The 16,972-nt window shown below is 26.3% G+C and overlaps 1 protein-coding gene across 3 annotated transcripts; it reads left to right on the forward strand.

Annotated features, from left to right (window-relative positions):
* The first annotated feature begins 558 nt into the window (after positions 1 to 558).
* Positions 559 to 16,927, forward strand: LOC145182942 (phosphofurin acidic cluster sorting protein 1-like). 3 transcript variants are annotated; one of them, XM_090083959.1, is made up of 26 exons: positions 559 to 670; positions 838 to 1,190; positions 5,439 to 5,526; positions 5,711 to 5,800; positions 6,071 to 6,196; positions 6,329 to 6,420; positions 6,584 to 6,627; positions 6,717 to 6,790; positions 7,064 to 7,099; positions 7,922 to 7,990; positions 8,118 to 8,341; positions 9,005 to 9,074; positions 9,201 to 9,293; positions 9,548 to 9,697; positions 9,827 to 9,931; positions 10,145 to 10,251; positions 11,504 to 11,658; positions 11,801 to 11,911; positions 12,065 to 12,161; positions 12,449 to 12,491; positions 12,612 to 12,639; positions 12,781 to 12,844; positions 12,977 to 13,124; positions 13,248 to 13,353; positions 13,443 to 13,553; positions 16,543 to 16,927. In XM_090083959.1, the coding sequence occupies exons 2-26, from the start codon at positions 1,099 to 1,101 to the stop codon at positions 16,665 to 16,667; spliced, it is 2,448 nt and encodes an 815-aa protein (XP_089940085.1). In that variant the 5' UTR covers positions 559 to 670; positions 838 to 1,098; the 3' UTR covers positions 16,668 to 16,927. The 3 variants fall into 3 exon arrangements, with proteins under 3 accessions (XP_089940085.1, XP_079914353.2, XP_079914354.2); XM_080058227.2 differs by lacking the exons at positions 559 to 670; positions 838 to 1,190 and adding an exon at positions 1,673 to 3,826; XM_080058228.2 differs by lacking the exons at positions 559 to 670; positions 838 to 1,190 and adding an exon at positions 4,815 to 5,044.
* The last annotated feature ends 45 nt before the right edge of the window (positions 16,928 to 16,972 follow it).

The following is a 16,972-nucleotide window of genomic DNA, read 5'->3' on the forward strand; positions in this document are numbered from 1 at the left end:
CATCATCATCATCATCATCATCATCATCATCATCATCATCATCATCATCATCATCATCATCATCATTATTATTATCATTGTTATTATTATTATTATTATTATTATTATTATTATTATTATTATTATTATTATTATTATTATTATTATTATTATTATTATTATTATTATTATTATTATTATTATTATTATTGTTATTATCATCATCATCATTATCATCTTTCTTTTGATGCCTACTGGAGGTGGACTGGGACAACGCATCGAGGGTCTTTGTCGTCCGATTTTCGGATACCAATTTTGTCTTCTTGAAAAAGTTTTCAACATTTATTTTGAAACAGTTTTGTATTCTTTTAATTCATAATCTTATCTTCTCTATGCTTATATTGATACTATGACTTTATAATACCCTAATAATGCTATAAGGCTGTAATGTTATAATATTGTAATAATGTTATAATACTGTAATGTTATAATACTGTAAATTTATAATACTGTAATTTTATAATACTGTAATGTTAGCTAAAGAGTAAAATGTTTCATTCTTTAATATTTGTCTTCTATTTTAGTGAGATAGTAATAAAACAATTTTCCATTTTGTTGCTGGTAAATATTTATTGGTAATCAGAGTACGGGGAAACTCGCTTTTCTGCAATTAGCATTGGTTAAGGGTTAGGTAAAGCATTTTTTAAAAAAATGTCCGCTCTCTATATTAGCCGTTATTGTTATTTTCTTAACAAAAAGTTAATTAACTAAAATAACTAATAAACAGCATAATAAGATACTTTGTTTGTTTTTTTTCAATCTATTAATACAAATTTTTTTTTTTTTTTGAATTTCTAGGTTTATAAATTACTAAATGAGCTCGATCGTCTTTATCATCAAACAACTCATTTATGGTTATGTTGCTTATATTTCGAGCTAGGTAACTAGCTTGCTGGCAAGTGCTAAACTTATTACTAAATTCAAATTGGATGCTCCACTCGCTTTATGTTACTACTTTGGATCTTACGTATCTTAATGATATCCTTTAGAGCTACGGATACATATTAATAGACTGCTATAATATATAAATTAAATAAAGCATTTTTATAAATTCAAAAAATGCAGCAACAAGTGCTCAAAGGCCCTATTAGACCTATGAAATTGTTTACAGAGTGGGATGTTGAAAACGCAGCTCCAAATTGCATTCCTAGGTATTACAAGTTTTTTTTTTGTATAAAATAATAAAAGCTCTCTCTCTCTCTCTCTCTCTCTCTCTCTCTCTCTCTCTCTCTCTCTCTCTCTCTCTCTCTCTCTCTCTCTCTCTCTCTCTCTCTCTCTCTCTCTCCCTTTCCATCTCTCTCTCCTTCATATCAAATATTGTTAATCATTACATAAGTAAATTTATAAAAAAAAGTTATTTGGAAAAAAAAAAAGAATAGATAGTTGAGCAATAAATATGATGACATTTAAGATTTTTAAAAGGAACAAGCAGCGTTTTTTGTTTGTTAGATTTCAGTGGCAATTTATTTTAAGTTTTTGTTTATTTAGAATTTTCTAAAGTTTTGTTTGATTAATTTTTCATTACTATTACTTAATACTTTGAAATAATTTTGTATTAAAACTTATTAGTTTTCCTAATTTACCATGCAATTAGTGATAATTGTTTAAGAATTTGTTGTTGTTTTTTTTCTATTAAATTTTTTCAGAGTATTATAAATGCATATTTACACTCCAAAGATTTGGAGTTAGTAGAGTTTTCAACTCCAGAACTGACTCTGGATAGGCTTCTTTTAGTTGACTTAACTATGGAGTTGACTTCTGAGTTAATCAGAGTTGACTATATGATATTTTAAAAAAATAATTTTTTCTGAACTTTTATTTTTGAATAATAGTTTTACTAAATAAAGATATTAACTTGAAACAGTAGTTTCAAATTTTCTTTCTATATGACCATTAGCCGAAGGGAATATGTAGGGATACAAACATGGAAATATAATTTTTAGCTAATTGCATACATTCTATTCATAAATATAGCCATTATAAAGCAAGTGACAATGATACACAACAGCCAATAAAAAAGATAAATCATTGTTTTCCAATACCAAGTTATACAAAAAAAAAAAAAATTAAAGATATTCCATATACCTTATATAGTTCATTTACATTATATAATGTAATGTTCATTTGCTTTTCATAAACTTTAAATAGAGCTCTAACTTTTTTTAAGCTTTAGACCTCTAAAGGATTGAGTTTCTCTATCGCTTGTATTCTTATTTGTTGTTATTGAGATAAAATTCTGAATATCAGCCTTTTTTTTTTTTTTTAAGTTGTAAGCCAGAAAAGTAATTTAAAATATTTTAGCTGCAAATCAATATTCAAAAAGTTAAAAAAAAATGGTTTTGTAATAATTTTTTAAATCTTTGCTTTATGTAATTGAATGTTGCTTTATGTAATTGAAATACCGTGAGTTTTTCTGATGATTAAATTGGCTATAAGTTTAATATTTTATTCTGGTTTTCAGAGAGACCTATGCTAGTGTAAAGCTCTGTAATAATATTCCTATAATGTTCTTTCTAAGTCTAATACATTCCTTTTTTTTACAATTTAACTTTTCTTAGATTCAAAATTAAATGGTCTAAGTCAGTTCTTTAAAAGGTCATACAAATGTTATATTAATAAAATTTGTGTGAGTTTTGAATGCTTTTTGTTGTTTAAATGCATGTGATTTACATCAAAAGAAAGTAGTCTTAAATTTCATGTGTTAAATCAATTGACTTGTACAGCTAAATCAATTATGATGCAGGCCAATTTGAATTATCTGTTAAATATGATGTAAATTGAAGTATAATTCACAAAATAATAAAAGATTATAGACAGATATACTTTACTCTAATGTTTTTTACTTTCAGAGTAAAATAACCTTATTAAGGATTTTTATTTTTATTTTTATTATTTTTTTTTTTTAGTAAAAAACACTTTATACTAAAATTTTTGCATAAAAAAACTGATCTTACTTACCAATTCAATTATTTAGGTTTTTAAAAGTATATTACAAATTTTTGCATAAAAAAATATTTAAGGGTTGTTACACATAAAAGTACAATTCTGAGGGCATTAACAAACAGTTGTTTTATCAGACATATTTTTCAAAAATCTTTCAGCAACTGAATAATAGTATCTCCCTAGAACTCACTAAAATCATTTTTAAACTATTTAAGTTAAATGCAATTCAAGGGTCTAATGAAGAATTCAAAAATATATTTTTTTTAATTTACTGATGGCACATTTTCTGCTCAGTGTTTCATTTTTTTTTTTTTTTTTTTTTCAAATTTTGTTTCCTTTTACATTTAAATCAACTCTATGAAAAAAATTCTCCCAATTATTTTGCATTATTCAATCATAAAAGACTTTTATTTGAATAAATTCATTATCAGATGTTTATTGTCAACATATGGTTTCTTTGCTTCTCTCTACTGTTTTCTTCTCCTCAGTGGCAATGAGATGAGATGAATGAGTATAGTTTTTAAAATATTGAGCACTTCATTTGTGAGAATAACAACTTTTAACACTAAATTTTTTTTTTTTTTCCAAAATATGTAATTTATGTAAACAATATAAGCAGTTTAGTTTAAGTTACTTAAAATGCTTAACCTATTTGTATCAAGGAACATTGTATAAAGATTTCTCATTAAACTATACTATCTACTAAAACTAAAACTCTTCTTTAACTTTAAAATAAGAAAGGTGTCATTATGACAGCACAAAAATTAAGTAATGAAGCTCCCAAAGTGTTATTTTTCTCAAGCATTTCTGATCATGAAAACAATGTGCACAGCTGTGTTCCAAGGTAGAACTTTTGATGGTTTGTAAATTTTTCGTTCACATTGTTTTTTATTTAATGATGAATTGACACATTCACACAGGCACAGTTTCATGGGTCATTATGAGGTTTTATTTTTCTGCTAAAAAATATTTTCATTTGGAAGTGAAATTTTTTTTTTTTTTAATTTTATGCTTACTTGTATTTAAATGAATTCCATATCAAATTATAAATAATTTATATAATGTAAATATTAAGTTTGTTTTTTTGTTTCCGTTAATTATTGATGAAAAGTTTTTAAATAAGGTTAAAGTTTTATTTTTTTTTACTTTTTACTAATTTTTTTTTACTGAGCATTTTTTGCCCTTTAAGAAAATCATAGAGATTTCCAGATTTTTTGTCCTTTAAGAAAATCATAGAAATTTCCAGATTTTTTGTCCTTTAAGAAAATCATAGAAATTTCCAGATTTGTCTGTAACAAAAAGTTGCATTTTGGTTGTATGATAAAATATTGAGTAAAATTCATCACTCTTTCAGTTTATTATTCTTTAGGAAAGAATTTAAGAAATAAAGAGTATCTTCATAAAAAAACTAGTTTTAGGATTTTGCTCAACTTCGTGTCTATTATATGAGAAATAATATATTACATGTGTAAAAAATAGCGATAATATTACATATGTAAATATATATCAAAATATCTTTTGATATATTGATAACGTAATTCTAGGGGCATTTAATAATGCCAAAAAAAGGAAGTTTTTTTTTTCAATTTTGAATCTTCCTAAAAATGCATGAGTGTTGGTATAAATGTAAGGAAATTTAAACAAAAAAATAAATCTGTGGGTGTAAAAAAATTGTTTTTTAAAATTATTCTTATAGCTCATCTTTTGTACTTATGCTATAAACTTTTTTAATATTTTTATTTTTTATTTTTGTCAATGTGAAGATCTAGAAATAAATTTTTTTTTTATTTTAACAATTTCATCTGTTTCCACAATGCATTTTTTGTTCATCTAGTAGAAATTATTATTGATTAATTATTTATTCTCCCTGAAGCCTCAAGAGTCACATCAATTTTTAAGCATTCCTTCAAAAATAAATACGATTTCAAATAAATTTTCTACACTTGATAAATATTAATGTGATTATCAAATCTAGAGTCTTCATGTCTAGATCTTACCTGACAATGAATTAAACTGATTCTGAGATATCCAAATTTTGGATGTCTTTGGATCAAGTGGAAAGGTAGTTTCAGTTTATATTAGACATTCCATTATTTAATATGTGTGTGCATGTCTGCTTGTGTAATTGTGTGCTGTATTTTTATTGGAGTTAATATAAAAGTTTAATGTAGTTTTTATACAGTTAAATAAGTTTGGTAAATATTTATAAACTTTAAAAAAAAAATTAACACTATATTAACAATCTAATTTATCTTGTGAAAAATATCAAAATAAAAACATAAAATACTCTCTTGCATACAAATTGCTTTGAAAAGTAGCATAAGGTTTAACTCAAACAACTCTTTAGGTACAAGATTATCAGTTAATGCAACAGCGCTCTGGGTATAATTGGTGACTTGGTGTTATTACTTTTTGGTGTTATTACTTTTTGGTGTTTGAATTTAATTTGTGTTTAGGTCATGTTGCTTTCGTGTTGTTCACTTAGAGGTCTTTCAAACACTAGAAGTTGAGCTTAAAGCTCTTGTTTTATGTGTTGCAATGCAGGTGAGGATCTTATTCATTTCTTTGAAGTTTGTATATTCACAAATAGTTGCATGCTTTTTAAATATATTAAATGAATGTTGTTGAGTGTGTTTCTTTTTTTTATGTTATAAAAAAAGTCTAGTTTTAATTTAAATCTTCTATATCTAAATTTTTTGAAATCTTATTTAAAATAAATTTTGTTCAGGGATCTAGACGTAGTTTGCGTTCTGATCAAATACCTGTTCAAACTTCTGGTACTGTTGATGTAGACTTGGACCTAGTCTTCACATTACAGGTTTAGCATCAATTTAAATATTTATTTTGTATAAAACATCTTTTTTTTAAAAAAAAAAAAAAAAGGGGGGGGGGAACCCTACTCTTTAGAATGTTAATATAATTACAAAAGAAAAGGAAGTTTAACACTTATCACTTAAGAAAAACTGTAATTTAGTTTCTTTCATGCAAACAAGTATAAACCTGTAAAATAATATTGTGGCATCTTAATTTTTAAAAATTATTCAACATTTTTAACTTTGTCTTTACTTAACAGCTAATTTGTATTTAGTATCCACATTTCCTAAAGCGAAGGCAGAATCTTTTACAAATAATGCTTCAGCGTAGAAAAAAATATAGAAATCGTCCAATCCTTGGCTATAAGACCTTAGCTGTAGGGTATATAAATATGGCTCAGGTAAGTACTATTTTAAAGATGCCTCTATTGATGCTGCATTTGATTGAAACTTTAGTTTATTACTGTTATTTTATTTTGCATATATATTTTAGAAATTTGAAAATAGATCAAGGATAGTTTTTTTTTAAATAGGTCTTACAAGGATGGTATTCGCCAAAACTAAATTTATTTGCAAAAGACGAAAAATCACCTGTCGCAACATTAACCATTGGTTCAGTTACAAGGTTTTTACTTTTATGTTAAAGTATACTAATAGATGTTGTTATTATTGCTGTTGTTGTTGTTGTTGTTATTATTATTATTATTATTTTATTAGGTTTATTTTTCTTCTTAGGAATTTTTTAAGTTTAGAAATCATTTTTTAAAATATTTTCCTATGATTTTTAGTGAGCCAATTGATAGAGATATACATGACAGGAGGAGTGCAATTGGTAATTTTTTAATTTTTTTTTTTATAAATAACAATTATAATTAAGTATAACTGTGTAATTATTAAACGTATTCGTTAAATTTTCTTTAGAAAATATGAACATGAGTTCGGATGATGATTCTTATAGTAGTGATGTTGAAGACAGCGCTGGAGAAATAGACCAAGTATTTTCTTATTTAAAAATCTCTACATTTTTTTTAACTTAAAAGTATTTGAAAATTTAATTTTGTTTGATAATTATGATGTATTGATGATTATCATTTTAGTTTTCAATTTTATGTTATTTTGTATGATTTTTTTGTCTTAATTGTGGTTGTGTTTCATCAAAAAACAAAAAAGAAAAAAAGTTATATATAAAAAGGCTTTAAATAGTTAAAATGATGTTTTTAATAATTAAAGTTATATTTTTTAATAATTAAAAAAGCAATATATTTTAGCTATCTGGTTTTACACGTCAAGATCTACAGAGAAAGGTTCTTTTTGTTGTTTGTGTTTTTTCTTTTTTTGTTGTTGTTGTTAGAATAATTTACATGAAGATGATCTAATGCTATATCAAAAAAGAAATTTTCTTTTTTCCTAAAGCCTTTTTACTGTTTATTTATAAGCATACAGCCTTTTTACTGTTTATTTATAAGCATAGAGCCTTTTTACTGTTTATTTATAAGCATGTAAAATTTGTGAGCATTTTTGTTAATCTTTTTAAATGTTTTATTTTTACTTTTTTAAAAAAATAAACAAATATTCTTTGCTTCTTTTCTTTTTTTCTTTTTAGTATCTATTCTGCTCTATCATGCTATTTTCACTTTCTTTGGTCCTAACAAATAGAATCATAAGTCTCCAGATGTTATGACCTCAGATTTTGCTTTCTTTTGTCTTAACAAATAGAATCATAAGTCTCCAGATGTTATGACCTCAGATTTTGCTGTTTTTTAAATTATGAATTGTTTTTTGTTTTTTTTTCCAATTAATATTTAATTACATAGAGTGCATTTTAAAATAAGTTGATCAAGCATGCCTTTGTTTGCCAGAATATTATTTGTAAAGTCCTTTTTTAAATAAGACCTCATTTAAGTCATTATTTTTCAAGTCCATTTATAAGTGTTGTATTTAACAGTGATAAATTATTTCTTATGATACTTTAAAGTATAAGCAGTTAGGCTGTGTATGTAATGTATGTCATTTTTTATGTGTATAATGTATATTCGATTTTTTCCAGCTTTTTTTGCTGATAAATTTTTTGGCCCTGGAAAATCTGTGCATAACAAATATTAGGCTAAATAAAAAATTTTTTGCAGGTTAATTCCCATAATCTGAAGCAACGTATAATCCAAGTCCTGTTTAAGAAGTTAAAAGTTACAGATGAAGTAAATTTAATAAATATTTTGAACCTAAATAGAAGTATTCTTAACAAAGTTTTAAAAAAAAGCTTTTAACTACTAAGTCAAATACCAACAGAAAATTCTTTGAGAATCTCTATGCTTTACCTTTGAGGATTTTGGTCATGTTCAGAAGGAATTACAGCGTGAAAATCTTGACATCCAAAGGAGTGTTGATGATTATTTCTTTGATGATGATGATGAAGATAATGATGATGATGCAGATGATGATGCAGATGAAGATGATGTGGATGAAGATGCTGATGGAGATGATAAAGTTGGAAATGGTTTTCTCGCTGATACCATCAGTATTGGTTCTGTACAGCGGCCAGGATTGAGGTAATTTACTATTATGGTTTGTAAAGCTAAATTAACTTGGTGCGTTTATAAAATCTACTTTAAAGTAGGTTTCTAAATATTTTAGTATGCATGGGCTTAAGTTACTGAAAGTTAATCTTTTTTTTTTTTTTTATTGTTGATGATAACTTAAGCTTGTTAATGATAACTGAAGCAAACAGTTTTGGTTTTATAGCATTCACAGCATTCACTTTTTAACATTGATTTTATATCATTCACATACACACTCATTCAGGGATTGTGTGTGCAGTAACAATCAAAAAGATATATTTTATCTTGTTCAATTTTATTGAGTCAAAATATTGGTATGATACAAATGCTGTTTTTAATTATCAGTGAGAAATATTATTATATCATTAAGTAATTATAGCAAGAGTAATTTTTATTAATACAGGTATTTAGTATTTTGTGCTGGATTTCTTTTTTTTTTTGTCTTTTTTGTTTACTATTTTTATTTCTATGACTTTTATTTGGTTCAAAAGTCCCAAACCTAATAGTATAGTTTAACAGCCAGTTGAACTTAAATCTATTTAAAATGAAACTTTACGTAAAAAGTGAATTTGTTTTATCATTTTTTTCACATTATTAATATACAGTGTAATAAATTTATCACTATTCTGTTGTAGTTGGAATGTTTTTGTTTAGACCATTTTTTGATCAGAGTAAAAGTTCTGCATCTTTAAATACATCAACTTTAACAAAGGAAGAAACAAAAGTTAATATTTTTTTTACATTTAAATTTTTGAATTTTTTTAAAAATTTTTGAATACTTTATGAATTTTATACAAAGTAATTTCAATAGTGTGACAAAGTTCTTTGTAAATAATGATTCTTTTTTAAGGAGCTACATAAAGCAATTACACAGTCTTTTATTGAGATCAGTGGGGAAGATAGTAAAGAGCCTTCTCCAAGCAGTGATTCAGATCAAGGCCAGGTAGAGAGTTCTATATTTAACTAATTGATTTAATTCAAAGCTATTTGAAATAAATCCAGTAGAAAATAAATTATTTTCATCAACTTTTGCACATTATTTTCATTATGAACCAAGACAAAGATTATATTAAATTTTTTATTTTGACATAAAGTTGGTGGTTATATCAAGTTTTTTTTTTTTTCCTCATTTTTGTTGTTTTAAAACTCAAACTATTTTTTAGTAACAATAATTTTATTCAAAATTAATTCTTACAGAAAAAATATGATCGCTTAAAACGCATGGTTAATTTATCAGGAAAGTCTGGGAAAGCAAAGATCCGTAGCATGTCTCTAAGGGAGAATCGATCTGGGAAAAAACTTTCTGTAAAGCGGAAGAACAGTGTGGATCTAGAGGATTGTTTAAAAGTAAAGTTTTTATGTTTGTATTTTTTTGCTTTTCTAATTTTAAATTTATTTAAAAACATTTCTCTGTTTTTTTAAAAGCTTCTTTCTTTAACTTCTTTTTTTTTCAATTGAATAAACTTGTCATTCTAGGAAGGACTATCTGTCATAAATAACCAAGTGAATGCAGTTCTGGGGTTAGATGATAATATACCAGACTATATTTTGATGGTCGGACTGAATGATGAGCATGGCCAGGTTTCTAAAGGCTTTAAGATATATTTTTCTTAATAACTTTTTAAATCCAACATTTTTTAAATCCTAAGTTATGGATTTTTGTTGTTACTATTTATTGTTTTATTATCCTTCTAATATTCAAATAATGTTTTCCATTTTTTTATAACTTAACTGACTTAAAATAAAATAAAAAACATTGTATTTAAGATTAATTAGGCATGTGTATATTTTTAGCGTACAGCTGCAAAATTGATGTCCCGTTTAGGATCAGTTATATTCACACCTTCAAATGTGGAGGTTCAATTCACGATGGCTGCTGTTGTAAATAAGTTTCAAAAATTGTAAGTTACATAACTTCTACCCTCTCCAAGTTAACATATCCACAGGATTTTAATATATTTATCATCAGTTTATTTCTCAGGTGTTAATTATATTCTTAGTTGATTAGATATATGTGGATTTAGTTTTAAATCATTTTTCTAACAGGAATATGAGTACTCAACAACCAATAAATTTTTTTTTTAAAGAAATACATGTTTATTTTGGAAATACTGGATATAAATTTTTGTTGAATGTAATTACCATTACAAGTGGCAAATTTTACCCTTTTTTTTTTTGGCAACTTATGAATACCATCAAAATAATATTTATCCTTGTTTGTTTGATGCAATCTGAGAATCAGCCATTTTTCAACATCTTCATGTTTAATCATTGATTTGAACAAGTAATCTGATGGAACAACAATTGGTAATTATGGTAGGTGGGTTAACACATCCCATTCAAATGTTTTCATTATTTCTTTGACTGGTTTTGCCACATGAAGACAAGCATTGTTGTGCAAATAATCATTTTTCCATGTCTATTATCTTAATCATTTTGCTTTTTAGTCCCTCTACACAGCAGAACCTTCCTTATGGATATTGCATTATGGAGTGGATTTTACTGGTTGACCTGGATCAGTTTAATATTCAGTTCATTTAGAATCAAAATAAGTGTCCAATTTAACATTGGAATATGATACAAAACCATTGTCTTTGTTACCTTTTAATCAAAATTCCACATGTGGTTTTTTGCTTTTCTTTGCTTCCTTCACTCAATTCATATGAAATCTTTTTCCTTCTCTTTTTTACCTTTCCCATTGACTGTAAATGATTAGAAATGGCTGGTTGACTTACATTTAGAATGTAACAGTTGCATCATCTTCATCCAATAATGCTTGCAATTTTGTATCTTCGATGTCTTTTTCATTCAAATCAAAATCACCACTTTTAAATTTTTGAAACCAGGCTCTACACCTTCTATCAAGCAATTTTTGGGAATAAAACAATTTTTGAGAATAAAAAAAAATGGCAGTTATTTTCAAGAAATAATTCTTAGCTACTCTGAATGAGTGAAAAAGTTTCAAAGTAATTGCAGAATATTTGCAATTTAACAAAAAAAAACTTTACAGAAAACAGAAAAAAATTACAAAAAAATCTGCTGCTTTACTGCAAAAAAAAAAAAACAAATTTAAAGTTAGGAGTAACCAGTTTGTTAACAGACTGTTTTTTAATTTTTTATATTCTTAACTTATTTAACCTATTTTTAATTTAGTTGCAATCGTCATTCTGTTTCTCCTCCTCCCATGCGAATTGCCCTTTTTGGGCCAGAGAGTTTTGTATGTCTTGTTGTGACAAACTTTGTAGAGCAGTTTTCACAAAAGCGCCAAGAGTATCAAAATTATGTCAAATTTCTCATCATTCCAACAGGTTTTTTTTTTAAAAAAAAAATTCTTTTTATTTAAAAAATCCTATATTTGTATAAAGAGAGAGTATGTTGCTTCTAAGTTATATTAATTGGATTTTTGATTGTGTTACCTTTTTTTATTTTAATTTTTCTTAACCTTTGCAGCTCCCTTTAAGATTGCTACCTACATTAGTCAAATAGATTCAAAGTATAGATTGTTATTTATGGATTCATTTTGGAAAAAAGCCTTTGATCATGGCTATTTATCAGAATCAGGTACTTTGAATTTTTTGCTCAAAGTATTTTACAAATAATTTTGTTTTACAAACTATTTGATATAAATACTTTGATATCACTCCCTCTAACATTTTTCTTCTTAAATTTAATTTGAAAATTCTTTTAAATTAAAGTTAAATTTAACTTTGATAGATTTGGGTGAAGTTGAACGTAGAATTCGGCATTATTTGGAACATTCTGATAGCATTCATTCAATACCAATTGCAGAAGCTTTAATCACATACAAAACGTAAAATCAAGTTTTTTTTTATCAATAAGTTTTTATTCACGATCTAAGTAAACTTGTAACAATAAACATAGAATTATTATTCTTTGAAAGAAATTAGTTATTTTTGGCTGATATTTAAAGGTATTACAAAAAGCATGCACTATGGTTTTAATTGGAATGTTGTTGAACTGTAAAAGCTCACTATCTAAAATGATATTCTCTACGACCAGTATAAATATTCAGATTTTCTTATGTTGTTTTTTTTTTATCTACCTAATAATTCATTCCAAAACATTTTCCTTTTCCAGCCCAAATGCTGAGTCATTACAGCTTTTCATACCTTTTACAACAGTAAGTAAATTTGGTGTTTTTTGTTGTTGTTGTTGTTTTTACTGTTTAATTTTTACTTAAAACTATTTATTTATTAAAAATTAACTAGAAACACAATAATTCTTAAGAATTTATTTTTAGGAACTTCGCATTGGAACATGTGACTCGGGTATATATGAATTAGCATAAATATAAATTAACATAAATATAAGTTGAAATAATTAAATAAATTTGCTTTTTTTCTTTGTGAAATGAGAGTATAAAAATGAAAATATTCAAAAGTTTAGAGAGACATAATTTTATATACTAGAAAACAACAGTGATGAAATTGGACCAATAAATGAAAAAAAAGATTTAATAACTCCAAGCCCTCGGTAAATTCGAATTGGATTCTATTTGACTTTTATAGTTTGTAAATGTTCATAACATTAATAGTATTCATTTGTAATAAACAAAAAGCTTTATTATAGAATTCTCAAATGAGTTATTTAGTTTTACTGTTATAGACTAGAAAGTACCGACTCAAGTCGTTTAAGTACTGTGCAGTATCCAGCTACAGAAACATTGGATCTTCAAGTTGATTATTGGCCGATTCAGTCATCTTCTACCCTTCCAGTTCAAGGCAAAAAAGAAGAACGAAAAGAAGCTAATAAGGTAATATCATGTTTCATTTACATTTTAGTTTCTTGTAAATAAGGTTTGCCATAAAACATGTATATAATTTTTGTTTATCTTTTTATATTTGTTTATCATTTTACTATTTGTGTTTATTTTCAGTTGTCCATTAAAAGTGCTTTTCGATCACTCTCAGTCTCACGTTTGTGTCCTGGTGAATGTGATGGTTTATTATTCTCAGCAAACCTTAAAACAAGAAATAAAGGAGGTGATTAGTCTACACTCTTCATAATTTCATAATCTTAAATGACTTTTTATAATAACTATTTTTACTCTTCCTAAATAATTCTTATTTAGTAAAGCGTTTGATGAAACCTAAAGATAAAGATGTTGAAGCAAAGTCCACTGTGTCTGCATTTGTTAGTAAAATTGTATGTACAGCTCGAAGTAGTGGTCACACTTTTAACGGTATGTTTAAAAAGATTGTTTAATTCATCAACTTTTGAATGCAGTGAGTTTGGTTTAAGCAACTTTGTACAGGAAAAAATTCAAAAGTTTTCACTTTAACAAAAAGAATTTAATAAAATTCAGTAAGATTTAATTTTCATCATAATTAACTGTTTTTCATTTAAATTTTAAAAAACAATTTCTTTTACTAGGCTGCTCATAAGATCAAGACATTTTTAAAAAAATTCATTATCTCTAAAAATACACACTAAAAAAAGTATGACACTTAAAATTTAGAAACAGTTTAAACCAATTCAAGATCTTATATTTAGTTGAGTTGCAATTTAACATCAACCATCACAGACTTGAATGAAAGCTTTAAGTCGACCACAGACTCCATAACAGACCATCTACTGAAATCCAAAGGATTTAGGTCTGTCCATGACAGGGGCCACATTTTAGAATTCCAAACATGGAAAACTCGATTTCCTAGAAGTTGATGGTTTTGTTAGCTTTGTGTGCTAGTGCTGAGTTCTGTTACAAAGCCCAGAGATGACCTTGAAACTTTTTGTCCCAGGAGATCAGGTTGTCCTTAATGAATGTGGTGTAGGTGTTTTGATTGACTTTCACACCTTTTGGTACAAAAGGTGTGAAAGCCATCTAATTTGTTTAGATGGCTCCAAATGTGCTTTGGAGCCATCTAAACAAATTCTACTTTAGGGTACTTTCCCTTGGCAATGGTTCTGTTCTTAACTGGAATGGTTTCTTTGCATTTTCCAATGACCCTGACAATCTTTTTTCACAAAATTTTTATCATCCTACTTCTCATTCAATATTTCTGTCTTTCATTTTGAATAAAAAATCCAACAAATAAAGGTTTTTTAGTTTTGTAATTTACATATATTTATATTTAAAAGTGATTTGAGCAAGTTTGATTTCCCATCATTATTTCAAACTTAGGGTACCCCCTGTGTATAGTTCTTTGTAAAAAAATACTCCTGTAAACAATATATTTACTACCAAACAGCAAACACTTTCTCTTTAAAAACAAGCTGAAAAATAATGTTTGTAGAGTATGGCCAGAAATTTTATACAAGGGCAAATTTTTTATGATGCCAATCTAGTTTTTTAATGATCTTTTAAAATCTTTTTTTTAAAAATTAGTGTAAAAGTTCCTCTTTTTATTGAGATCATTTTTGTGCATGTGCTACACTTCCCTCTTTTTTTTTGATAATTAATTACCAATTTTTTTACCTGAGAATAAATGACCATTAAGTTTAAACGAATTGTGTTATTTTTGATTTATTTAATCTATCTGACTTCCATTTCCTCTAAAAGTGATAATATTTGTTATTTATTAATTATATAATACCCTACCAAAATAATTTTTATGAAGAATGAAATATTTTTTGAAATATTCAATGCCAAATCTGACCTGGTAAAATTTTGACCAAATGGACAAGAAAAGTATCCTGAGAGTGTGAAGTGGCAAATTGTTGGTTTAAATAAGCAAGGAAACCAATCTAATGTTGGTATAGCAAAATTAGTTGGTGTTTCAGAGGGCTGCATTCGAAATACATTAAAAAGTTTAAAGAAACTGAGACTGTCAAAGATTCTCTTCAAAGGTCTGGTAGGCCTTCAAAGTTAAATGAAAGAGACAAAAATGTCATTTTTCGCAGGGTTGAATCAACTCTTAGGATAAGTATTTGTAATTTAACCAGAGAGTTGAATGCTTCCTTAAAGAATGTCAAAAAATTGACAAATAAAAAGTGAGAAGGTTATTACTCAACAAAGGCATAAGATCAATTATTGCCTTTAAAAAACCACTTTTGACTGTAAAAGAGCGCCTAATATGATTAAAATGGTGCCAAGGAAAAATAAACTGGTCTGTTAAAGAATGGTCTCTGATAATTTTTAGTGATGAGGCTAATTTTGAGGTACTAAATCGCAGCTGAAAGGTCTATGTTAAAAGATACAAGCATGAGAAGTATTCATCTTGCTATGTTACACCAAGGTTACAAGTAGGTGAAGACTCTGCTGGAATATGGGGATGCATTTCTCACAAAGGTTCAGATCTCAGCAATATATATATACCAGAAAAAAAATCAATCAATACAAAATCAATCAGTGGTACAAAGATGCTCTAGAAAAGTGTTTTAAACAGTGGACAATCCTGTTTTATGGAAAAAGTGAGAATTTAATGCTGTTTTATGGAAAAAGTGAGAATTGGATATTTCAGTAGGATGGCCCACACCTCATACTGCACATTCAATTCATGACTGGTTTAATGACAAAAGCTACTAAGTTATTTCTTTGTGTGCACAGTCAGCTGATTTAAATCCTGTTGAGCATGTATGGAGCTGGATTGGCAGAAAGCTTGTCAAATGTAAGATAAGTTCAATTGAAAATCTTTTGGGCAGAATTGCCAAAGGATTATCGCATGAGATTGATTAGATCCATCCCTTGTTGAATCCAATTATTCATAAAAGCAAAAGGAGGGTACTTTTAAATATTAATTTATTTTTTTATGAAATTTTTTCAAGTAAATTAATTCATTTAAATTTAATGGCCATTTTTTGTGAAATCAATTTCATAGTTAAATCTTGCTTTTGTATTTCTATATTTATATAAATTTAAAAAATTCCATTGAAAATTTTTCTTGTTTTGTTAATTAAAGCTTACTAAAGGTTACTTTAAAAAATTTCTTGTTTTGACAATTTTATCATAAAAAAAAACTAGATCAATATCATTAAAGATTTGCTCTCATATAAACTTTCTGAACACATTAACTTTGTAATTCATATAAAGTTATGCATACTTTTTTTTATTTACTTGTATGTTAATACTTACATTTGTATATATTTACATTTATGTTTATATACTAAAATCTTTTTTTAGTTTATTTATGCTTTATTGTTATTATTATGCATTATTATATAATTCAAAATTGAGTTTATGTTTTGATATTTTAAGATTTTAATTTCCTTAACTTAAGATTGTTGTTCTTTAGTTTTAATTGATGGCCGTGAATGGACAGATGTTAAATTTTTCTCGCTATCATCACAGTGGCCCACACATATAAAAAATTTTCCACTTGGAATGTATCTGAACTACCAACTTCATGACACAACATAAACTACATTCTTAAGAATCTTTAGATTTTTATTAATGTTTTTTTAAATGTTTTTAGGCTCTTAAAAAAACCTCTTCCTTTCAAAAAGTTTTTTTTAAAAAATACAAGTTACAAAAAGAGTTTTTTTTATTTTTAAGTTTGAAAGCGTTTTCTTTTTAGCTTCTTTAAAATCTTCAGAGTATTTACTGGTGATCTTTATTGTTGATATAATTTATAACTTGTATAGTACAGATTTTACTTAAAAAATCAATTGAAGATTTTACTAGATTAGTCCTGCAACAAACAATTTAAAAATAAAAGTTTTTTC

The sequence above is a fragment of the Hydra viridissima genome, unplaced genomic scaffold, assembly GCF_058129835.1.
Source record: "Hydra viridissima isolate aposymbiotic clone 2 unplaced genomic scaffold, HvirCarnegie_v1 scaffold_4, whole genome shotgun sequence".
Lineage (NCBI taxonomy): Eukaryota > Metazoa > Cnidaria > Hydrozoa > Anthoathecata > Hydridae > Hydra > Hydra viridissima.